Source organism: Haliaeetus albicilla, chromosome 4 (genome assembly GCF_947461875.1).
Source record: "Haliaeetus albicilla chromosome 4, bHalAlb1.1, whole genome shotgun sequence".
NCBI lineage: Eukaryota > Metazoa > Chordata > Aves > Accipitriformes > Accipitridae > Haliaeetus > Haliaeetus albicilla.
Genome location: NC_091486.1, coordinates 7,604,958 through 7,628,778, shown reverse-complemented (window position 1 = coordinate 7,628,778; position 23,821 = coordinate 7,604,958). Strand labels below are relative to the sequence as shown.

Below are 23,821 nucleotides of genomic sequence, written 5' to 3'. Positions count from 1 at the left end.
TTACACCTTCATAAAGCAGAATACTAATTTCTTAGTATGCTCTGCTGTATCTCAAAATAAGTCTTTTTGTTAGTGGATTCCCGGGCAGAATATAGATGTCCTTTATATCTTCAATTCCTTAACTGTTTCTTTTTTCTTATTTTAATGTTGTTATTATATTAATATATGCATCAGTGGCAAATTCCTATATTTGGACATGTGTATTTCTATGTAATGTTGATGTAAGGGAAAAAGAAATGTGAAAAATGTGGGTTGTTAGAGTTCTTTACACACTATTAGATTTTGCTTGCGCGGACTGTGGGCACATACACCAGAGTACCATCTCAGTCAATTCAGTTTGTAAGCGGTGTGCTCATTTGTCTTTATATCCTCCAATTCCATATGCCCTATATGGTCCTCTTGCTACTAGATTATTGGTGTAAATATTTTTTGCTGTTGTCCAGTTAATTCAGTTTCTCTTTTTCCAGGCTTTAGAATGAGACAAAGGCAAGTGATTGTGGATCCAGTAGGCACACTGGCAGGTTGTCCGCATTTAATTGAATCTATTCCTTGTGAAGACCCGGTGTGTTATGAGTGGATCATTTCAGAAGGAATATGTGTGACTGAACGTGGAAAATGTGGACCTGGAAACCGCATGCTGAAGGCTGTATGCAAGAACAAGAAAGGTGCGTAATGGTATCATCTTAAAAGCCCCATGGTTTTTCGTGCCTCCTTCTAAAATGGCATTCTGCTGTAGAGCAATTGTGATTGTTTACAATAGCTCCTTACTGAATTTTTATGAAGCTTTCAGATTTTTGAGTTGACTCTGATGCTCACGAAAGCCTAGTGCTGATATGATCTGGGATTTTGCTTGGAGCCTTCTATTGTATTTTATCCTAAAGGAGATGGCTTACCAGTACAGGACGTGCTGTCACTGCTGGCCTTACTATGACAAAAGTGGGATACCAGTGGCCTGGTTCTCCCTAGAATCCTTTTTTTTGCACAACTTGTACTAAAGTAGGACTGTCACTGAGGCCAGCAGCACTATGGGCATTCACAAAATTAATCCAGCTCCTAGCATTTCGTCTATCCTTAGTTTTTAGTGTGCTGTCTGAATGTTTTATCTCGTTACAATAACCCTCTTACAATCATGAAAAGGGATGCTCGGCTGTGCTGCCAAAATTAATACAAGAATTAGATGTAAATGAAAAGATTGTACTAAGTAATAATTTACTTGGCAGCAGTTTGAGACCTGCGGTGTGTTCAGTTTACAAGTTGTTAATAATGAATAAGTACATTTTTATATGACGTTTACAAACAACCAGCAAGAGCTTATTTCTTGTGCATGGTTTGAACCTCAGCCAAAAGTTTCATTTCTTGATAAGGTCAGTGTTGTCAGATCTTTAGATTCAATTACACGGAGCATGATTTTGCAGTCCTTAGTTGCAGTGAGACTGTGCTATCATCTTAAAAGTGGCAAAACCGTGGAACTTTAGAGCCTGATATTATATCTGAAATGGAGAATTCTTTTACATGGTGCTCAGACTGATCACAGGAAACAAGTTTCAAGTTGATAACAACAGGGGTTAATTGGCAAGTGGTTAAAAATAGTGTGTCATTTACGAGGCATTAGAATCTGACAGAATGAAATGATGGTTGCTTTGCCTCAAGAGCACAGATCCTCCTGAAATATTTTCTTGTAAGTTTGTGAAAACGGGGCAACAAAATAAATCTTCAAGTGTTATAAAACAACATAGCTAGAATATACTGGAGAGCAGAGATCTGTCTCTGAATTTGGTCTGAGTGGTCTCTTCCGATGTGTGATCATAACTGTAGGTCTGGTCCTGCAGTGGTGTGTGCAGATGGAGTCTTGTATTGCTAAGGAGCACCATGTACTTCACACTGTTAAAACTGTGCCAACATCCATTTTTATGCTCCAACTTGCAACTCGGAATGAAAGCATAACATGGCAGATGCTCACTGATCTCTGATCAAACTGTTCTCTGTGACTATGATCCTTAAGAAGCCATGCCTTTGAAGTGTCTCTTCTTCACTTAATTGTTCAACAAGATATTGGGAGTCTCTCACTTTTCCACTTCAATGACTCTGTGCATGTTCTTATTACCAAGAAAAAAAAGTTGGGACATTCTTCCCACCCCACCACCCTGGGGCAAACATTGTCACTAGATGTGATCATTGTCCATTTCTAATTGAGAAGGCTTCACAAGGAAGTAGCCAGATCACTAGGCAGATGAGAAGCACTGGTTAATACTAGTTTTAAACTTTTCTGAATTTTTGTTCCAGTAGGATTGGACTGGCGGAGTCCTTAAAGTCAAAGTTGAAAAAAAAAAGTAAATTTGCTTCTTCTTCTGTGATCTAGTGATATTAATTGCTTTGTTTATAACCTTTTTTTCTTCTGTAGTGTTCTCTTAACTGGATTCCCATTGCAATAAGTGGTGTATTTTCTTGCATAAAAGCTGGAGTAAGCAGCAGAGTTACATAAAGTATTTTGTCTGGAATAGTTGGTCAGTTGGCAGTGGGAAGCCAGTAGGGAGTCATGTGAAACTGTGAGACATATCAATTACAGGTAAAATAGCATAAGGCCTTGTTTTGGGTTTGTGTTGGCGTTTTTGGTAGTGGGGAAGGGGCTGCAGGGGTGGCTCCTGTGAGAAGCTGCTAGAAGCTTCCCCGGCTCCAAGTCAGACCCCACAACAGGCCTATACTAATGCATAGCATTATGCAGTTCAAAATTCTGTGCAAGTAACTGCTCTGCTGAAAGCATTTGAGGTAGCTGCATTATGTGCTGGTATTTTCATTTACTTAAGCGTGTTTTGTCGAATTCACCCCCGTATCCTAAAATCCAGTCTTCTATCCAGTCATTCTGTCATCTGTGCCTGGCATTGTTGCTCAGTATTCCCACTGAATGCCTAAAGGGATAAAAAAAATGCATTTTTTTGGACCCTGTTGAATGACAAAATCCGATGTATCATCATCTTAACAAGAGTTCATTTGGGCCTGGAGTATGTTGATTAGGGTACTTTGGGTCTTCTGTGTATCCCTGTCTGCAAGACGTCTTCATTTTCATATAAATGCCAGACTTTTTGGCATGATGCTCTCCTCTTCTTGCTGCAGTGTGTTAGTTCATGTCTCTTTAGAAGTTGGAAGTAGCTGATCTGTCAGTCCTGTTTGTGTAAGCCATACTGCAGAAGAGCTTGGCATCACGGCTTCTTTTCCTTGCCCATCTTCCCCTCTCCCTCCATCCACAGCGTGGCTGAACCCATGTCCTTTGCTAGCCCATGCTGTGCTGTGTAATGCTGGGCTGTTGCATACTGCTGTCCACACCTCAGAGACCTGAGGCCTTTTTCATGAGGAGACTGGTTTTTCCCTTGCCAAAAATGAGCTTTAATTACATTGACTACAGCAGAAGGGAACTGACCACGTTTTTCAGTCCTCTCTCCCATGGCAGAGGACTTTGCTGCTGCCGGCAGCGCCTGTGCGATGCCGTTGGCCTAAACTTCCCTCCAGCAAGGTGGAGACTGGAGGTGCATCTTTGTCGCTGATACATGTTGATAGACAGTGAGTGAAGTTAAGAAGGCATTAACTCTTTCTGCCCACTTCTGGTCATCCTGATGTCGTTCTCCCATGCACGTCTCTTGTATGCTCGTGGTGCCAGCCTGTACGTACCATGAAAGAGGGTTGGGAGGAACCTGTCTGGGAGGTGAGCAGGGAGCAGTGGCTAACTTACCTGTTTCTCCAACTGAAACCTCACCTTCAGAGCTCCCTGTAGTGTCCTTTCTTTCCATTTTAAAAAGCCATCATTTCTGGTGAGAAGATTTTGCAGTAATGACCCAGGTAGCAAACTGCTGCTGGCCTGATCTGGAGCTTGAACTCAGGAGCAAGTCACACATGGGTCTATCTGGTTTGCAGGGTTTCTCTGAAGACTTCCCTGTCAAAGGAATGTCTCTATGTAAGGGCTTGTGTGAATTTCAGTGATGTAGCACTCTTACTTCCTCTCGGTATAGAGGTACAGAAATGACTTCTTGTTTCTTAAATAGGTTAATGTAGAGGGTCCATAATGAAGGGGCCTCCACAGGGCACATGCTATATACAGCATTTTTTCATGGAGTAGCTGGAGTCTGTAATTTGTGATTTGTAGCAGTTAGCATAGATGAGGAGGAATGAGAAGACCATAATCATCTCATTACTTTGGCATTGTTAGGTGTCTGCTCCCACCTAGCAGTGTCTCTAAGATCTGTGCATAAGTTATTGAACATGCATGTGATGCTTGTGAGAAACTCTTAATGTCTGGTCCATATCCCTCGAGTGTGCCTCTTCTGTAGTGTCAGAAGACAGTAGTGTAATACATCAAATGAAATTAAATAATGTGTAGAAATGCAATGAAGTAATGCATAGAATGGGGAAAGCCCTATATTGGATGCTTCTTCCAAACAAAATTTTTCAGCAAAGTGTTTTTTATTTTGCTAGTGAAGGACAACGGATACTTTTGGGGAAGTCTGTGAAGCCAAAAGAATAGTACAGGAAAATGAATGATGATACTAAAAATAGGATTATGTAAGTGTATCACTGGGTACCTGGATCTATAATTCAGATCAAAGAATTTATTTGAAAACTTTTTTATATTCACAGACAGCCCAAAAATTATTTGTGATTTTTCTCAGTTGTTGTTTTAGGTTGTTCAACAATGAATTGAATAATCTCCTGTTTGTAATGTATTCTTGAGCAGATAGTTACAAGTATTTGACATTTGAATTTGGACAGTCTTGATTAGAACCGACAAACATCACTGTGCATTGACCAGATGAAAATAACTCTCTGAAAACTTTCCAGTTCACCTGCTCTCCTTAAATATTGCTGCTCAGAAGATACAAAACCATGAACAAGGTCAAAACTTTTTCATTTTAAAATGCAATGGGACAGTAGCCAAAATGTATTGCATTTCATTTTTTGAAGACGATGACTCAAAGCATCTTTTGTGTGCTCTGCTGCTTAGGTCTTCGTGATAGGTACAAGCACTTTGAGTATGGTGAACAAAGGGAACTCAATGTTGTAGTAGCGTGCAGAAAACTGCAGATAATATTAGACAGCAGAGTTTGGCTCAGGGTCAGCAGGTAAAAGTTCAGTCCAAAAAGGAGATGGTGTGCCTTCATAAGTCGTTTCCCAGTCTTTTGATTTAGATGCTAAGAAATACAACTGGCTTTACCCTATAAATGTTGTTGGGTTCATTCTGATGCAGGAATTTGGGAACCTTTTTTATTGTTATTTTCCATACCTATTTTAGGCTGTATTAATAATAGAAAAATAGATCGAAACAAGGCAAATGTTGAACCAAACTGCAGCTTTGAGAAATGCATGTTATAATCATGTAGCTTGTGAACAGAGCAGCTATTATGGTGAGGAGTACAACCTGAGAACATACGTAAAAGGAACTGCAACAATAAATTCATGAAATAACAAGTATGACTCATAAAAGTAACAATTCATTTTCCAAGCATTTTATAAATGTTTCTGACAATGCTGTAAACTAAATCTCACCTATTAGCAATGCTCTTGAATAGATTGTAAAATGTTATTATTCAGAATCATACCCGCAGTCGGCAATCCGTTTTGTTGTGATTCCCATGTCATCATTTATTAATTTGCTTCTGCTTGTTCTGATTCCTACCAGAAGAACTTTTAGTAACAAAGATGATTTCTCTGTCATAGTGAACAGCATAGTGTCTAAATAATCAAAAATACAAAATAATTTATACCCAAAGGCTTCATTGTTTTAATCAGAAATTATCTGATCAGCAACAAGGTTTAATGCAAACATCATGTGATTTTGCTGAATTCAGGCTGTTTTACTCCTAGTTAACAAATCTAATCACAATTCAAAAACTGCTGAGTATTTGCCTTTCTATACTGTCATCTTGGGTATCAGGGTTTCTTTGCTTTGTGGGAGTTAATTGTGGGGTTGTCTTCCTTTTTGAGGACAGTATTTATAACAGCGCCAAATAATTTATTGGTTCCTTTTTCACGCACAATTCACGCAGTGATAGGGACATGCAGGTGCTGAACCCAGAGGAGCAGAGTCCGGAGGTGCCCAGAAGAACATTGCTGTCTCTCTTTTCCTGTAGCACTGAAATGACTGATCCTGGGACCTGTCACAAAGCCACCTTCCTCAGCAGCTTCTGCCTCACCTAGGTGCTCCCAGGCACTTTGGAGGTTTCTGTGCACCCTTCCCAGCCATATCTGATAAATGAATTATATCTGGCAGGTCCTGGGACTCCCGGCTGTAAGGGGCGAACCACCCTGTACAGACAATCTGCCAAGAGTAGCTTAGAAATAAAACATACTGCAATCCTACTGTCAGCTGCTATGGTGGCAAGGTGTTTTCTTTAAGTATTCTTAGTGGAATAAGCTGCTGGCTTCAAGATGCAAGAGTTATCCGAGCTGGGGGGCAGCACCCATTGCCTGAGCCTGGGCTCACTGAGCCTCAGTGCTGCTGGACACGGGGCTGCACGAGTGGCAGCAAAGAGCAGTCAGGAACATAAATCATTGTGGAGTAAAAAAATCAATCATCCTCATTTCAGCAGTGTTATGCCAGATGATTAAGCCTATGTTTTTCTTTTTTCTTTTTCCTTTTTTTCCTGGCACTAACATTAGCACCCCACCCCCCCAAACCCTGGACATATTTGCAGGATGTGGTGAATAGAAGGAACCCCCAAAATAAGGGTGTTCGTCAAACTTTCAGGCCTGTTGCTTCTTTTGCTTTCGAGCAGAAAATCTTTATACTACTACTACAGCTGGTGTTCTGGGAGTACTGGTAAGAGTCATTTCAGCACAACAGTTCTGTTTTATTTTTCTGTGCGATCTCTTTGGTTCTAGGCAGTTGGTATCTAGAATGTGGCACTTGCCAAGAAGACAAGAGGGTTTTTGTTTTTAAGTGTTATTAAGTTCACTGAAAAAGTACATGTTTGGGCTGAAATACATCTATTCCTAAATTTCTACTCCATCTGACAATTTTATATGTAAAACTGGAGAACAATATTTCAGAGTCAAAATGTTTTCTTTCAGCATTTTTTAGATTAAGTGATTAATGTTTGCTTTTTTGGTAAATGAACTAGGCCAAGTCTTAAACAAAATTAAAAAATCAAAATATTTTTAAAAGATGTTGTTAATAGAAAAGCAAAATATTCCTTTTAGATTAAGCAAACATTTTGCCTTATCTTGAAATTACTTTTCTCCTAAATCCTCCCCCAGTCTCTCTTCAGTCTACTTAAAACAGAGTTAGAGTTTTTTCTTCCTTTTCCTTTTCCTTTTTTTTTTTTGGTTCAGTGCCCAAACAGAAATCCATTATTCACACGGCTCTATTGACAGAGCAGACACTGAAATCCTGTTGGAATTCAAGCGAAGAGTAAAGGGAAGTAAGGTAATCAAAGCAGTGTTATTTTAAGATCCAATATTATGTTCTGCCAGAGCCTGACAGTGAAGCTCTGCACTTATGGAAGCTGAAGACTCTTTGGGGGTAGAATATTAATAATGGTGCGCTCAGTTACCTGTCTGTACTTCCAGTTCAATCACAGCGTGTCCGGTGGTCCCTGAGAGCGGTTGTCTGCAGAGGCAGCTTGCGATGCGTGCTCCGCTCTGTGCACAGCATCACGAGAGGCAGGATCATCCCCGACAGCTGGGCTGTCACTCAGAAGGAAGGGGCTTGCAAGTAAGGATGATGTCTGGTTTTATTCCTGGTTGAGGGCATGAAGCTAGCAGCTTTCTGAGAAGTTCTGTTTTAACATACATCTCGGCAAAACCAAGTTCCTACCTGTGGAGAATTTTTTTTTTTTTTTTCATCTTGTAATGGATTAATGATATAGAATGAATTTGCAGAGTCTGTTTAATTTCTCAGAGAAAAGATTTACTGTGTTCAATTTATTGAAAGTAAGTTTTAAGTAAGTTCTTTCTGACATATCAGAATAAGATCTTAAATCTCCATTGACTCATTGTGTCCAGTGATACAACACCATGCGTAATGGTACATCTAGATTTTGTTTCTCCTCGAAGAGTAGGATAAGCTTAGATTGTGATCATTCTTTATTTTAGAAACTTAAACTTTTGGAAACTAAAGGGAGCAGGTTTGTTTGTAAACTTAAAATACTTGTTTTCAGGTTAACGTGGAAATGCACCTGTCTTTAATCTGGCCTTAATACATGGAGTTACGAAAATAATTTTTCTTCAGTGATGCTTTCTCCCAGATCTGCCTGTACAGAGAGTGTACCCGTGAGGGCTTTGACTTACTGAGAGGGGTGGGTGGGGAGTACGCTTCTAGTGATATGCGGTGAATTAGAGAACGATGTATAGCTAAAAGTTAAATAGCTCAATTGATGGATTAGGAACTGTTTTGTCTTGGCTTCTTAAATCATCGAGGTTCAAAAAGACAGATGTATATACTGCTGTGGTCAAATTTTGGTGCTGTCAGCATTAGCAGGACAGAACTTGCAATGGGAGTTTTGCCTGGGGAGGGTATGATTAATACATATGTGTTATGGACTGTTCATGTAAATGCAAACTGGAGGTGAGACAACTTTACAGCTGTAAGATTTGGAATTATTTTGTAGGGAACAGTAAAATTATCCAGTTGCTTGAAACACTTGCGCATACAATCAATAAAATTAAACAGGTACCAGCTCTTCTAAACCTGCAGGTTCAACTACTGTCGTGGGGGTCAGCCTTCTGCACCACATTGCTCATTCCTCCTCTTAGTTGTGAGTGTACCCCACCATATCCCATCATTGGAGCTGTTGATCCCAAACTGGTATGTTTTCCTGACTCTTAGAAACACAAATCCTAAAAGGCAACATGCAGAGCCTTCTAGCAATTAAATAGGAACCACACTTCTCATTTTGCAGCTGTGGTGGAAGAAGCATATGTAGTAGCATAGCAAGGCTGATGAGTATTATGAGTGTTTCAGGAATTCTGAAGAATGGTGTGTGGTTTGTTCAATAGATTTGAGACCCATTTTTTTTGTAGTTGCAACGATTGATGTGCTCTTTGAGCAGGCTGGCTGTTTACTAGCCAGGTGGGGTGGATGTAGTTAGCTCCATCAAGCCTTACCTCACAGTAGCTGGTACCATGCCAAATATTTGATGTCTCCTACTGGAAACATTTAAAAAGACAAAATGCAGATTATGACCTGCTCTAGGACTGGTGCACTGACAATTTGAGGACAGACACCATCATGAGTTCAAGTGAATTTACTGTCTTTGCATCTTCTACTGAAATTGATGTCTGCAAAAGAAACAGAAGATCAGCTTTAGGTTAATTTTAGGGTAAGCTGCTGAAAAGTGAGAGCTTTTTTTTGCTTAGTTGCACTTTAACAGTTTTACTTCATTCAATATCATAGCAAATATATGGCCCACAAGCCAAGGAAGATAGAAACTCAAAAGTCTAAGCAATTCTTGTAGTAGCTACGTCAGTGTAAATATCTGTGTCTTAGAGTCAGGCATATTGTGCTAAAATACAGGCTGAAATATGTAATGCTGGAAGGCTGGAAGGTTGTGGATTTGAATCTAGAGGATAAACTCAAACATACTTAGATCAATTTTCTTTATCTTTGAATGCAAATATGTTGCACGATTTCCGGCTGAACTGTGGCTGTGCTTTTTCAAAATGCTGGTGGCGTGATTTGTGTCAGTCGTCCAGAAGGCAGCTATAATCAGTATCCAGTGGTGGTGTTAGCTCTGTGTAGTTGGCAGACAGAGATACCAGTGGAATTGATTAGGGATATAGCCAACTTTCATCCTCCCTATGCTTGTCAATATAAGGTGTTACAGCTACCTGTGAAAATATTTTTTTTTCTGTGCCAGCTGAGCTAAGTGTGAGCTTGTGGTTGGTGCAGAATGCCCTCACATTAATTTCTATGCAAAACCACAATTCTTTTCAGTATCTAGTGCTCCTTTTTGATACCTAATGTCTCCAAAAGATGTTTTTCAAGAATTCAGAGCCGTGTTAAAATGTGAGGGCAAAGGCCATTTCTTCCCTGTGGCTGTTTCAGCAGAGAGGAGATGGATTTTCACTTGCACTAGTGAGAGGGAGCAGCAAGGGCTGATTTTTTAAAAAAATGAACCTGAGCTTCAAACACCTGTAGATTTGGAATGAAGGTTCAAGGTAGCCCTTTCAGAAATGGGTATTATAACATTAAGAAAAATACGAACATCACTTACTATGGCAAGATGTGTATTGCCCTTTATGTTTTAAATGTTATGGAATAAGTTTGACATAAGTTGATCTGAGTTTGTGATAAAGGTTACCTAAAGAGCATGGCGTGTGTGTCTGACCTGTAGGTCTGTTACATTGGTGGAAGAGGTTTGAAGAAACTGTATAGAAGTATTAATATTTGTATACTAGGCTAGTGCAAATGTATACTTTTAAACTATTTATTTACAAACTATTTTTTAATGTCTAGGGAATCTTTGAGTTTGATGCTTTCTTATCTCTCAATTATGAGACTGAAATAAGGTTCCTGTATTGTATTTTATAACTGCAAAAGTATTTATAGTTAATTCTTTAAGTCTGGAAAAGAAATCTTAAAATAGATTTATTTGGTTTTGCCCCTCACAATATGTTGCAGACAAAAATCCCAGATTGTTTCAGTGAGAAACGAGAAAAATACCTCTAAGTGCCAATAGCAATTCCTGTTTTCTCAGTGAAATGGAGCATGCAGTGTAAAATACCTGTTTGGCTGTTTTCTTTAAACTAAGCATAACTTCACATGCATGTTGAGTTCATATTCTTTTTGGAGAGTAGTTGTATTTCTTAGGGAACACTGATTCAACAAAGGGGAGATGTGAACAAAATAGGATCCTTTTTGAACTATATTTGAAAGGTAGGTAGATGACAAGTTCTAAAATTAACTTATGTGGATAGAAGAGGAAGGTGGCTACAAGGATCGATTTGAAAAGTGTTAAGCCCAGGATTCTGGATCTGTGACCGAAAGGTGGCTGAAGTTACCAGGAGGAGCAGATGGAAGATGTGACAGTGAGGGTTAATCTCATCCATAAGGGTTCTGTTTTTTGGGATTAAACGGGTTCCAAAAGTGGTTAAGGATTTCACTGCTTTTCTACTAGTGAAGGAAGTGTTTAACATACCTAGGTATTTTCCACACTCCTTGTATGAGATTTGGTAACGTTTGTGTTAAGTCTCTCAAACGCACAGCACTAGGCATACAATCTTGAGAAATATAAGAAGTGGGGATGCTTTACGACGTTGTTTTATCATCATTCCAAGCAGAATCTCTAAGGCATTTTATGCTTTAGTCCCACCCTTGTCATTTTTGATACATATAAAGGGGCTCTCTGAAAATAACCAGGGGCTATTCATAGCATTCACAACAGTGGTATTTTCACCTGGTTTTGACATGGTACTTTTAGAGCCTCTTTACACAGTTGCAACCTCAAAACTTACTTGGGCTTTAGTTTCCTACCCATGATATCCCCTTGAGATACATGAATTCAAAGCTTTTTGCATTAATACTGTCCATAAGCCGTTTAACCAGGTATTATAGCATATGTATATGCACCATTCACACAACTTTTCTGAAGGATCCTGTAGCTAAATTGCAAGAGAGCCCAGCACTGGTTGTGCAGGTGTGAGCCTTTCATTTAAGCAGCCCTTCTGAACTTGTCGTATTGAAGAGAGAGCTGACGGTTTGCAGAGATGTTCACAAAATACTTTAATAAAAAAAAAAAAAAAGAGAATGAAGGGGGAAAGTTTCACATTCTACATACTGGTAGCATTTGTCCTCTTCTGGGCACCGGTGTTTTGACCAGACCGTGTCCAGCCAGCAAACACGTCAGAGGGGTAACTTTCCCTCAGTGGTGGCAATGGTTTGTGACTTATGCCAATGCTTAGCTGGTATTTCAAGTAGGTATTTGACTCTTTAAGGGACCAACCCCTCTGTCAAATTTCATTTACATTAATAAACGGTTTCAAAATTTTCTAGTGTTCAGCAGATGGATAAACAGCACAATGGCATAGCCTGATTTCCTTAGGATGCCAGGCAAAAACAAGCCAGAAAACAGTTTTTAATGCATTTGATATTTTTCAAATTCTTAACAGACAGAAAATTGCCCAATTATCAGTTCAAAATTATTTTAGCCAAGACCTTTTTCCAAGAGAAATAGTCAAAACAGTGCAAAGGCTTGAAATTAAACAGAAGATCATTAGGGTAAAGAAACGACTGGCTGTGTTTTACTGCATTCTGTATGTGCGGTTTAGTGGGCTGGAATCCAACTCGTACAATATAACTCACAAAAGAAAAAAATGTTTCAAAGTAAGCCAATTAAGTTCTGTATGTAGTAGTATCTGGAATTAATTTTCATCAGGTAATATTAAAAGAAATAAACTAAACCTGATTCTGCAGAGAGGAGACTGAGACCTGGCAGTGAATATCTGTAACAACCGGTGGTGTGTGGGGCTAAGGGCTTCCCTCCGCCACAGTCTGCAGGAGGATTTGTGGTGTGGGGAGAGGAGAGATGCAGAGAAGTCGGGGTAGAAGAAAAGGCTGGGAGCAGCCTGCAGCCATGAGGTCTTCTGTGCTCGGCGTTCCTCAGAGAAGGTGAAGGAGCTGCACCCAGGGGCTCTGGTTGTCTGCCGTGCCGTGGGGGTCAGCGGTGAGTTTCTCCCGAGGTTTATATAAGGGAATAATTTGAGTCTAACTTCAATAGACAGCTTCTCACATTGATCTCTGACCACAGCCCCTTTAGTGGAGGAAAAAAGAAGGGCTTTTTTTGTGTAATTTAATCCTTTCCTGCTGGGTGGCCCTACAGAAGGCTTTTTCTGTAGCTGAAATTCCTTCAGTGCTGCATGTTGCATGCTGGACAGGAATGATTGTGAGAGCCACCTTTATACAGTAGTTCTGAAGGCTGTTGAGTGGAAATTAAACATAAGTGTTGTGCTTTCTTTGAGTTTCTTTTTATCAAGCTGTCTATGAAGTAAAGCTGATTAAAAACAATTTAGTCACTTGTTTTGCGGTTAATGGATGCTGGAGGGGAAGGCTCCCCCCTTAAAATAAGTTTTGACAAACTTTTAATTAAGAATTCAGGACATGGAAATTTTGGGCTAGTTCTGCACTACTGAGATTGGCTCTGGGGCATATTGGTCTGTCAGGTTTTTAAAGTAAATCTTCCTCTTAATTCTAATTAAGTATTGTAATGCTAGTACTCTTCATTAGGCAGCAATTTGTGATTAGTCAGGTGGTCGTAATGGAAAGAGAAGAACATGTGATGGAATGGTAGAGAAATTGCAGAGCAGGGAAAATGGCCATGGGATGCAGCTCCTAAATGCTCTTTAACATCCTCCTGTTGGCAGATTTCCCACTGAATTCAGTGCTCTCCGTGGGATGGGATTCGATCCTCACACAGATCCTGGCTTGTGTGGAAACACAAGTTCAGGGGACCTCGATTACAGGACCTGAGCTCTGAAGTTGTGACAAGAAATAATGCTAAGAACGGCCATAAAAAAGGAAAACTCCTAATTCCCCCCAAACTTTGAAGCCAAGCTATTATTTTAAGTGTAGATTACATTATCATATTTGTTTATCTGTGAATTGAATCTTGTATTTAATAAATGGTAGCTTTTGTGAAGCACTGAAGTGAATGTGAATTAGTGAATCAAGAAAGATTAACTCTTCGAGGAGATTGAGAGCAATTTAAAATTCCATTGTTCGGTGTTTTTCTTTCTGTCTGTATGAAGCATGTCTGTAATTGTCTCAAATTAGGTACTGCCTTTATTTAGAAGAGTTAAACAAGTAACAGAATAAGATATTTCGTAGTTCCTTTATAAATAAACAGCCTGTTCAATTTTTATCTCTAGGCAGTTTGCAAATGTGAAAGCAAAGTTTTTGAAGAGAACGTATGCCTGAGATGGACTTTCTTTAGAAACTGAATCATCCTCTGTTGTTGGGATGCATTTTCCAATTTTGAAGCGTGGTCTTCCCATATGTATGATTTTAGTGTACCCTTTTACCATGTGTCCTGGTTTCAGCTGGGATATAGTTAACTGTCTTCCTAGTAGCTGGTATAGTGCTGTGTTTTGAGTTCAGTATGTGAAGAATGTTGATAACACTGATGTTTTCAGTTGTTGCTCAGTAGTGTTTAGACTATAGTCAAGGATTTTTCAGCTTCTCATGCCCAGCCAGGGCACCTGACCCAAACTGGCCAACAGTGTATTCCATACCATGGGACATCCCATCTAGTTTAGGAACTGGGAAGGGGGGGGCAGGGAATCACCGCTCGGGGACTGGCTGGGTGTCGGTGGGTGGGTGGTGAGCAATTGCCCTGCGCATCATTTGTACATTCCAATCCTTTTATTACTACTGTTGTCATTCTATTAGTGTTATCATTATCATTATTAGTTTCTTCTTTTCTGTTCTATTAAACCGTTCTTATCTCAACCCATGAGTTTTACTTCTTTTCCCGATTTTCTCCCCCATCCCACTGGATGGGGGGGGAGTGAGTGAGCGGCTGCGTGGTGCTTAGTTGCTGGCTGGGGTTAAACCACGACACCATGGTTCTTAAAACAGATGCATTATTTAAAAATTCCCATGGAGATGTGAGAATTTGACTGTAAGCATGGATTTGTTCGGTTCCTTTCTGGCAGCTGTGTTCTATATTTTGCCATCAGTTGCCTGATGGTGTTGCTACCAATGAACCCTCACATTGACCCAGTACTTACCAAGCCCAGAAAGAGAAAAAAGGAAAAGAAAGACAAGTGAGTCAACACATCCATGTGGACTGGGTCGGCAGCTATACAGGAAGACAGTCCTTTTTCCTTTCATATCACTGAGGAGGGAAAAACAATCACACAAAGTTAGTTCCTGGCTTGGTCCTGTGGCTAGTAGTGTCCGGTGGGGATTCAAGGACTACGTCCAGTGGGAGATGGATATAGGTTGAAAAGTGACTTTTCTGGAAGAAGTAAGAATATTTATCTGCCCCTAGCAAGTGAGCAGGGAGTTTGCTAGGACTGGATGAACCCAGGGTGCTTTGCTGGAGGGACAAAGTCACTTCCAGGTGGCATGAGCTCCACCTGCACTCCCTTTCCATGTCTCCTGTGGTACTGCACCTAAGTCTGTCCCTGGTTTGGGGGTTGTTTCCATTTGTTACTGGCAAATGTACATGTGATATAAAATACCAAGTCTTTTTTGTAGTGAAAATGCGATGACCCAGCAGGACTGGTAAGTCCTCATGAACTTATTGATAGGCTGTTGGGCAGTTCTGTACAAATAGCTCCATCCGTCCTTGAAGCAGGGGGGAGAGGAGTCTTGGCTGCCCATAGTACATTGTAGAAACCAAGATGATTCTGTAAGTTCAAATTCCACTATTTGTTGCAAAATTCCCATTAAATTTAACATAGCAAGAATTTTCCCTCCCAGTTTCAGCAGATTTCCCAAGTTTAATACAAAGTCAGCACTGTTTTGTTGTACACTTAGTGCTGTGTCAAAGGAGACTAGAGCCAAGAGGGTGTTTTGTTCTTTTTCATGGTGTTTACAAATAAAGCTGACTGATTTGGTAACTCTCTTGGAAACTCTCTGAGACTGTAAATTTAACAGAGTGCTCCCTTGGCATGCATAGGTCTAAAGATAGCAGGTTTTTTGCCTATCAATAAGTATCGTAAGGCCTTTACTTTTAATGCTATATACGACTTAAATCCCAGGAAAATAATTCCAGTACTGCTGTTCTTTTATATCATAGGAGTCTGTATTAATTCAGACTAGGCTAGGTTTTCTAATACATAAGTTATTTAGGTCTTCAAAATATCTGAGGTACTGCGTGTGGTTGACAGAGCATATTCTTGTTTGTTAATATTATATGGCAACCTGTTTTCCCAAGATTCTTAAATAAATGAATGCCTTCAAATAAAGCCATGATTTTAAAAGCCACTTTTTTTTTTTCTCTGTTGTAACTATAGCATCCCATAATCTTCGCTCTGATTTCTCTTCTCTATAAGCACCTGTTTTAAATAGTTCTGGAAAGATCTTCAGGTTTGGTTTTGTTTTGGTTTGTTTTTTTTAGAAAAAAGCTTATTTAGGTCTTGATCCTAAATATCTAGCCCAGCTTCTGCCCCCCCCCCCCCACGCAATAGAAGCTTAGAAATACCCTCAAGTTCAATTAAAAAATCCCTTATATGAAGGTTGAAGCACAGAGCTCATATTTTCTGACAGTCCACAAAGCTTACAAATCAAAAGTGCATGAGAGTGCTGTGTAAGCGAGGGTGAAACAAATGGTGTACGATACTTGGAAATGAATGAGTCATGTGAATGAACATTGACATGTACATCCCCAGCCCCATATTAAGATTAAAGTGAGTTGTCTGCTCTACAATTGCATAATTGCTTCTGTGACTGATTTGGTGCTGCTCTGTAATAAGTTGTGAATACTGTATGCTGACCTGGTTAATGGGATGTTTACTAAATGAATATATTTGTATAGTTTAATAGGAAGATGTTTGGAAAAATTAGCAGGATGAGAAAGAATAGCACGAGAATCATTTTTCAGCAAGTGCTGGGGTTGTGAAAAGGAAGGCAGGCTGCTTTGCTGTTAGCATTTGGGGGCTTGGGGGGTGAGGTTGCATGGGCCTGGGTCCCCTTCCCTCCCCACCGCAGGGAGGTCTGTGCCCCGGGCACATGCATCAGCGTGGGGCATCTCCATCCTGACTCCCCGGGTGAGCAGGACACGTGGGCGGCTGCTCTGGGCTTGGGGTACCCAGACTCTGCACCCCACTGAAGATGCTGCCGGTGTGGGGATGCGTGCCGGGAGGGGAGCAGCCTCCATCCTGCAGGCGTGACAGCTTCATTTTTTAAAATATCTTTCTTGAATTTAGCTATTTTAAGTACTATAGACTAAGATAATTATTTCATGAAGTAATATTATCTGCAAATTAACCCTGGATCTTTGCGTAGGTTCAGAAAGAGAGAGATAAGGAATTTTATCGCAAATTGCAGACTTACTGGGTTTAACGTAAAGGCCGTGGCAAGTAATACATTTAAACTGCATTTAAGTAGTAAAGACCAGAATATCAAAGTCTAAAAGCAATAAAAATTAATTTATTCAGAAAGTTTTTATATTTTCTTTCTAGTTTATATGTTCTTTTCACACACTGTCATTTAATGAGGTTATATTCTGATTAAAGAAGAAAAATAAAAAAGTAAAATGTTTTATTTCAGTAGATAAAAATGTAGCTTTTAAAATATATCGGCTTGCCCTGCATAGTCTGAGCTAGCTGTACAATTTTCCCTTCATTCAGCATGGCTGCTAGACTAATGGATTTTGGGGGAAAAACTCCCCCTTATATAGAGTTTCAGTTGAAATCCATATTTTCATTTTCAGTGACAACTAATACGTTTCCTGTAATCCCTTTCAAATATTCACTGGCAGTATTCCCAGACATATATTTTGAAGGTTAAATGGTTTAGGATTTATGTACTATACTATGTAGGTCGGTCTGAATAAGCTAATAAGTCTGTACGGGCCCTTCATTGCCAGAGACCAGTTTGTATCTCAGAAACACTATAGCTGCAGTAGGACAAAGTTTTCGCTGGTTAATGAACTGTGGTTCTAATGAGCCCGGGGTGAGGTGCTAGGCTGGAAAACTGCTTTTGCTGGTTGCAGAGCTCACTTGGGTATCGTTACGTAGGGCTGCTTCGTGTAGCGTAGATGTACCTTTCTGGCAGCTGAAGGTTTAGGCTCTCTGTCCAGAAACTTCTCTTTTTTTATAGGCTGCAACTGGCATGAGTAAAGAGCAATAATTAAAATAATATTCCACGACGTTTGCATTTTAGTACGGCGGTTTGATTAAAATTGGATCTGCCTTTTCCTCTCCCTTGAGGACCATTGCTCGCTTTGTGGCTAATGAAGTGGAACGAGCACTGTGATCAATATTTATGGTGTCACTCTGGGCACCTGCAGTTCTTTCAACCCCTCTTGTACTGTGGAGCTGAAATGGAGGTTTTTAACGCCAAGCTAATTAATGGCTAACTGTGCAACTTGATGCGAACTCTGGAAAGACTGTTCTTAGTACTGTTTCTTATGAGGGTCACATGCGACTTGCACAGATTTCCTAGTTCTCATCATTGATTGGACAAAAGTAGGAACTTGATTTTCTTCAGTGATGTACTTTCGGGTCCTTCAGTCGTCCTTTGGTGTTAATTTGGGCTCTCCCTGTGTTAGGAACAATCACCCTTGGGGTACCAGCTCTTGCCACTCAACACACAAAAAAGAAGACACGTATGGATTCTTTCAGCTGAGTTTATAGACTTCTGCCCTATGGCTTTTCTTCTTTTTATACACCAGTCTCTATTACAAGTTCCAGTAACTGATGGAGATAGTATGTATTTAAATCCAACATGAATGCTGTGGAGTTAGTGCTAGTCTGCATTTTAGCATCTTACCAGTTAGGGGGCTGCTCCCAGCTGTGCCAGAATATTTTTATACAGCTGCTCATAAAGTCCACAGACTATGGCAATATTTTCTGTCCAAATCAGCCCTGCAGTACTTTGTTCCGCAGTTCTCTTGTCTCTTGACTCCTTCAAGGCTTTCCCAAAATAATAATATCATCCTTGGACTCTTGGTGGGTTGGTTCATTGCAAACTTTGCCTGTTCCCTGCTAGTGACAGTGGCTGGAGGCAGTCCAATGTAATTAGTAAGTATTTTGGAGACTCTGCTTTGGCAGCCCTGTTAAATATGTGCAGTGAAAGCAGTATTAGTATGGGGCCTCATCTTTTTTTCTCATTAGGGCATCTCTACAATCTGTAAGCTTATTTAATTGGAACTTAGCCATTCTTATTAACACAGGAGATACCCCTTAGTCCAAATCCTGACATGGGATAAATGTATATAGTTCTCACTAAAGAGAAAGAAAATGCATCCACATACTCCAGGGTAGAAATTTGCCCTTTTGTGTCCATTGCAGTTCTCCTGGAGGAGAATTTCATTTTCTAGTAAAGGCAATAAATTTTCGCTGCTCAGATAAGTGACTACAGAGGTTCATCATCAGGATTTGAAGAAATAAGCCTCCTAAGAAGATGGATGATGACAAGGGGAGTAAGAGTTGTTATCCAATCATTTGTCATGGTCCAGAACATTAAGATATATGGGTAAGACCCCAAAGGTGTGCAGAAGTTCCTTTTTCCAGCAGTCGGTTGGTACATAATAACTTATCCTGTGCAGTCAGCCAGTATTACAAGCTCTCTGAAAACTCATTTTGTTTGTATCTCTTTGTATACAAAACACATAAACGGTAACATCTTATATATTGCTGGGAAGTATTCTACACATCATCGGAATGTAGCCCCACGATTACTGAATATATAGGCTGACTTCCCTGGTGCTCATGTTAACTGCCTTCTCCCCCTCCTCCATCCCACTCCAGATGTTAACATTATCTGTCTTGCCTCTTTTGCTGTGGTAATGTTCTGCTCCGGGCTTTCTCCAGAGACTTTTCCCTCTGAGTGCTTTTCTGTGGTTCCCTGCTTTACAGCGGTTTCCCTTTAGTTCTTCTCCTCTCTCAAGGCTTCAAAATCACGTAGCAGTCATGGGGTACAACATCAGCTAGTGAAAAACTAGATTAAACATTCATGGTTGTAAGAGTGCTTGTTAGCATAGATGTATTTAATTCAACGCTTCCTGCTGTTTTTCAATATGTTGGGAGGTTATGTTGCCAGTGAGGTGACTTTAAAGTCTGTAGTGGAATACATTTCAACTAACTGCTTGAGAGTAGGTAGGAATCTTGCTCTGCTTACCTAGTTTCAGAGAAAAAGCTTCCCCCTTACTTTTTAACAAGTGAGTACTACTCTCTAAACCAAACATGGTCGAGACCAGGTTTTGGAGGGATTTTGTTAAATTCTGGCTCTGCGGTCAGGATAGCTGATCTTGAAAGTTTACTTTAATGTAGGAGACAACATCGTATTTTGCTATGTTAAACTGCTCCCTGCTTTGCTGCTTGTTGCTGGGAAGTCATGCAAAGATGAGGTTTACCTTGTCCCGTCTGGGCTTGCCATTGCACAGAATATCTCAGTAGCCTAAATTTGATCAGCTGGAGCCTGTGAGAGCTTGGTATCATGCACTGAGTCCTACTAAACTCTGAGAAATCCTCCAGCATGGCAACTTCATTATGTCTGTGTGCTGGAGTTAAAATATGGCCCTCATGTGTTTCCCCTGCCTGGTCTGGTATTTTGTGGTCAAAAAGCTTAATTGGCTCAATGTATTTGTTCCCTTGCATTTCTGTCTTGCAGCTGGCTCGGGAGGATGTATCTGACCACTGCTGACTTGCAGGCAGAGGATTTTTACTGTATTTCACTTGACAAGGGTTTAGATATGAAAGTCTCAGGCTTAGTCCTCAGTAGTGGCCTGTAAGCCTGTGTAGGATGTGGTGGGCACTGAGTAATGCTCTGGAGAGATCACAGTGTTGGTGCGCCTCAGAGGTTTGTGATCAGAGAAGCCCAAGTCAGGGGCTGACGGCAGTCCTGGCTGTTGAGTTTTCAAAACTCCTCTGGTGCCATCGTATTGGTGCCTGTGGAAGTCAAGCTGGCATAGTCTGCCTCCAGGAGGATGGGGGTGATGGACCCTATGGGTTTGGGAACCCTGTTTGGACCATTTTTGGCAGCGTGTCTTCAGGTGTTCGGTCCTGCGGGCGTTCTGCAAACTGGCCATGGTGGGGCGATCTGTTCCTACAGGTTTAGGAACCATCAAACATCACGTGGCCATGTTTTCAGGGAAGCAAAATGCAATTCTTCTGAGTCCCAGCTGTGTAATTACAGCAGTAATAATAGCTATCATTTTTGATGCCTTCAGTGCCAAATGTAAAGGTGGTTGTTTCTGTTATGTTTTCAGAGTAGTCTGTTCTTTTGCTTTTTCCCTTTTTGTGCCTTATCTACGATTGAACAATTACCAGAAATGTGATGAGAACATCGTATGCAGAAAGTCATCCCCTTGTCTTTTTTCCCAGTGACTCTGAGGTGCGTGCGAGCGGCCGTTATCTCAGCTGCTGATCAGTGAAGCTGGAGCTAATGTGTGAAGTGACCTTTGTGGAGAGAAAAGAGGTTGTGCCAATATTGTACTTGCAGTTTGAGTCAACTTTTGCACTTTGTCATGTATTTGATTGCATGAGCTGCTCCCTTACTGACTTGTATTGCGATATCATTTAGTATTATATCAACCACGTTAAGAGATGCCCAAAATTTGTCTTGTCTGTTAGTTGTGACGTTTTCCTTGGCCAGGTATCATTAGTGTTACATGATGACCCTGATCTTCGTGGTCTAAATTCCTTCCGTGCTTTCACCTGTTTGTCCTTCATTTAGTTTGAAGCTATCCTGCATAGCTGTACACTTCCCAGTTTGGTGAAGTCAATGCGATTTTTACCACCGGAATTAGACCCAGTTTACAGCAGCCTGTGGGTAAGCGAAGGTTATTCGCTAGCATTTCCCTTCTCTACAGTTTTATAGTGCTTAGGAGTTTGATGGATGGAGCACTCAATTATTTAGCATTTATCAAGCTTTTGCTTACAACACCTAAACAAACACTAGTATTACCTACTTTTTTCCGAATATATAAAATATAATTCTGCTACATTAATCCACAAACTTAAAAAAAAGGATATGCTGTTGCTTAACCATCCCTTTTAATGAAATGAGTTTTGAATTGAAATTTTAAGTATGCATGAAGACAGTAAGATACCATTTGCAGTGTTAGGATTTCAATAATGTATGGAATTAGCAGAGCTTTATTATATTTCTGTGCCTGCATGCCCTCCGTAGAGTAAAAGTTGTAATAAATATAAGTTCAAAGGTAAAATTTTATTGCTGCGCATAAGAGGAGAAAAAATAAATTAGAGTAATGTAATCATGCTCATATATGTTATGAATTTTGAACAGTGTCTATTAGAAACTTTGTCAAAATATGCTTAGCTTTGAAAATACAGATTAACGCTGAAGGTTTTAATATTGTTCTTCCTTATGTGCATATTCCTTGAGAATATAAGTGTAAAATATCTCCTGCCGAAAGCAATTGTCATAAAATGACACTTTCCTATTTTAATAGCTGAATAATCAGAACAGAAATATTTTCTAAGTTGTGGAGAGGTTATTGCTTTTTCCACACCAAGAAATTTAGTGGTAGAAAACCAAATTTTATCCAGATATTCTGCGGTTTTTCTGTTTCAGTTCTTATATTTGAAAAGCATGTCCAAATGCCTCCTGACAGTCTTGACACTTCAGGGTGTTTAAAAAGGGGGTGAGGGGTGTTCATTTGATTTAATTTACTGATTCTGTGTTTTCCTTTAACCTAGTAGCACAGTTAAAATAGTAGGTCTCCAACAGGAGCTGGAAAACCTGTTAGGGAATGACTAGTTGGTATCTATCTGGGCCCTTTGGGGTTCATACTTTTTTTTTTTTTTTTTTTTTCCCCCTACTTTGGAGCAAATAAGGAATAGGTCAGCGTGGGAGGGCAGCTGCTGGTGCGGGTGCCTCTGAACTCAGCAAACAACATTTGTCTGAACTGCCAGCTCAGCACATGGTCCCAGCTTCAGCACCTCTGAGAAAGCCCCAGCTTGATGAAATTTTTGACATCAAAGATAATTCCTTCTCCTGTGTTTTCTCCACTTAGTATCCCTTTTCTTTGTCCTCTGTCATCTTCCTCTGTTGTCTTTCTGTGAGCAGAGGGTGTACCCTGAGGACACTACCAAAGCATAGGCAATGGCCTTTCTTAGTCTTTTTAATACAGTCTTCAGGTTTTAGCGTCACCACTCAATTTGTTAAAAATTGGAAGCTGTAGGTATGTATGCACCTTACTTCGCTTTTAAGCGAGGGGGTCAGAGTCTTGTTTAGTAACAACGGTCCAGCTCAGGTTGCGCCGGAGCGTGAATTCACCTGCCGTGGCCAAACCCATCCATACGTTCAAACTCTGAAAGAACGCGGTGGCGGAGGGTCAGTGTACCCACTGAGCAGAGACCTCTTGGGGACACAGTGTTTGTATTCTGGTGGAGGCTGCTCTGCTGGCAACGCCCCATTTCCCAGGTCGGGATGATAACACTGGCTAACGCTGTGAGGATCCTTCATCTTGCTGTGTAAACATTCAAGCGGCAGTATCCATCTCCATCCGAACCCTAGAGAAAGAGTGAATATTTTCCTGGGAAATAGTTTCATCAGCCAAGAAAAAAAGGAAGTGAAGTGTGCTGCCTTATCTGGACCAGTAACATTGAGAGCAAGCTTTGGGCAAAGTTGTGTCTCAAGGCTTCTAAAGAGTAATAAACATAATTTTTTTTATGTGCTAGCAGATCTGTTACTTGTCACCTTTTAATTTCAATACCCAAATATAAAGTTGTGTGCTTCTTACTGGGAGAAATTTCCTCTTGGAAACCCTCATTGGAAACAATATATTTTGGTTTTTTCCTCAGCAAAAAGTATAGTCACAGATGCCAGCTTTTAGATTTTTTTTTAAAAGTTTTTGAGACAATTTGGACTCTGAATAATAGGGGAAAACAGTGATAGATTTATTTTTTTTTCCTTCCCCAAAACAATTGTCAACTTTATGTAAACTTTCTGGAGACAGAAAATAACAGAAAACTTTTCTAAATAAACCTTTCTCTAAATAAACCATTTTAGGTCATCATCAAGTGATCCTTGCCTTTAAATTCTTCTGTTGACGCCGTTGTAGCTGAGTTGTAAGCAGGATGAGGCTGTTGCTACAATATAATCAGTGAACCAGTTCCAGAGGGTGGAGCAGTTTAGAGACCAAATGCGCTTTAAATGGCACTAGAGGAATGATGCACTACCGACTGAAAATGTAGGCATCGT

At 40.2% G+C, this 23,821-nt stretch overlaps 1 protein-coding gene across 3 annotated transcripts in view; it reads left to right on the top strand.

Annotated features, from left to right (window-relative positions):
* THSD7B (thrombospondin type 1 domain containing 7B) overlaps positions 1-23,821 on the top strand; it is a 336,992-nt gene that overhangs the window by 148,591 nt on the left and 164,580 nt on the right. For all 3 annotated transcript variants that reach the window (XM_069780784.1, XM_069780785.1, XM_069780783.1), the window contains exon 8: positions 468-665. In XM_069780784.1, coding sequence (XP_069636885.1) covers positions 468-665 — 198 coding nt within the window. The remainder of the gene's footprint in view (positions 1-467; positions 666-23,821) is intronic.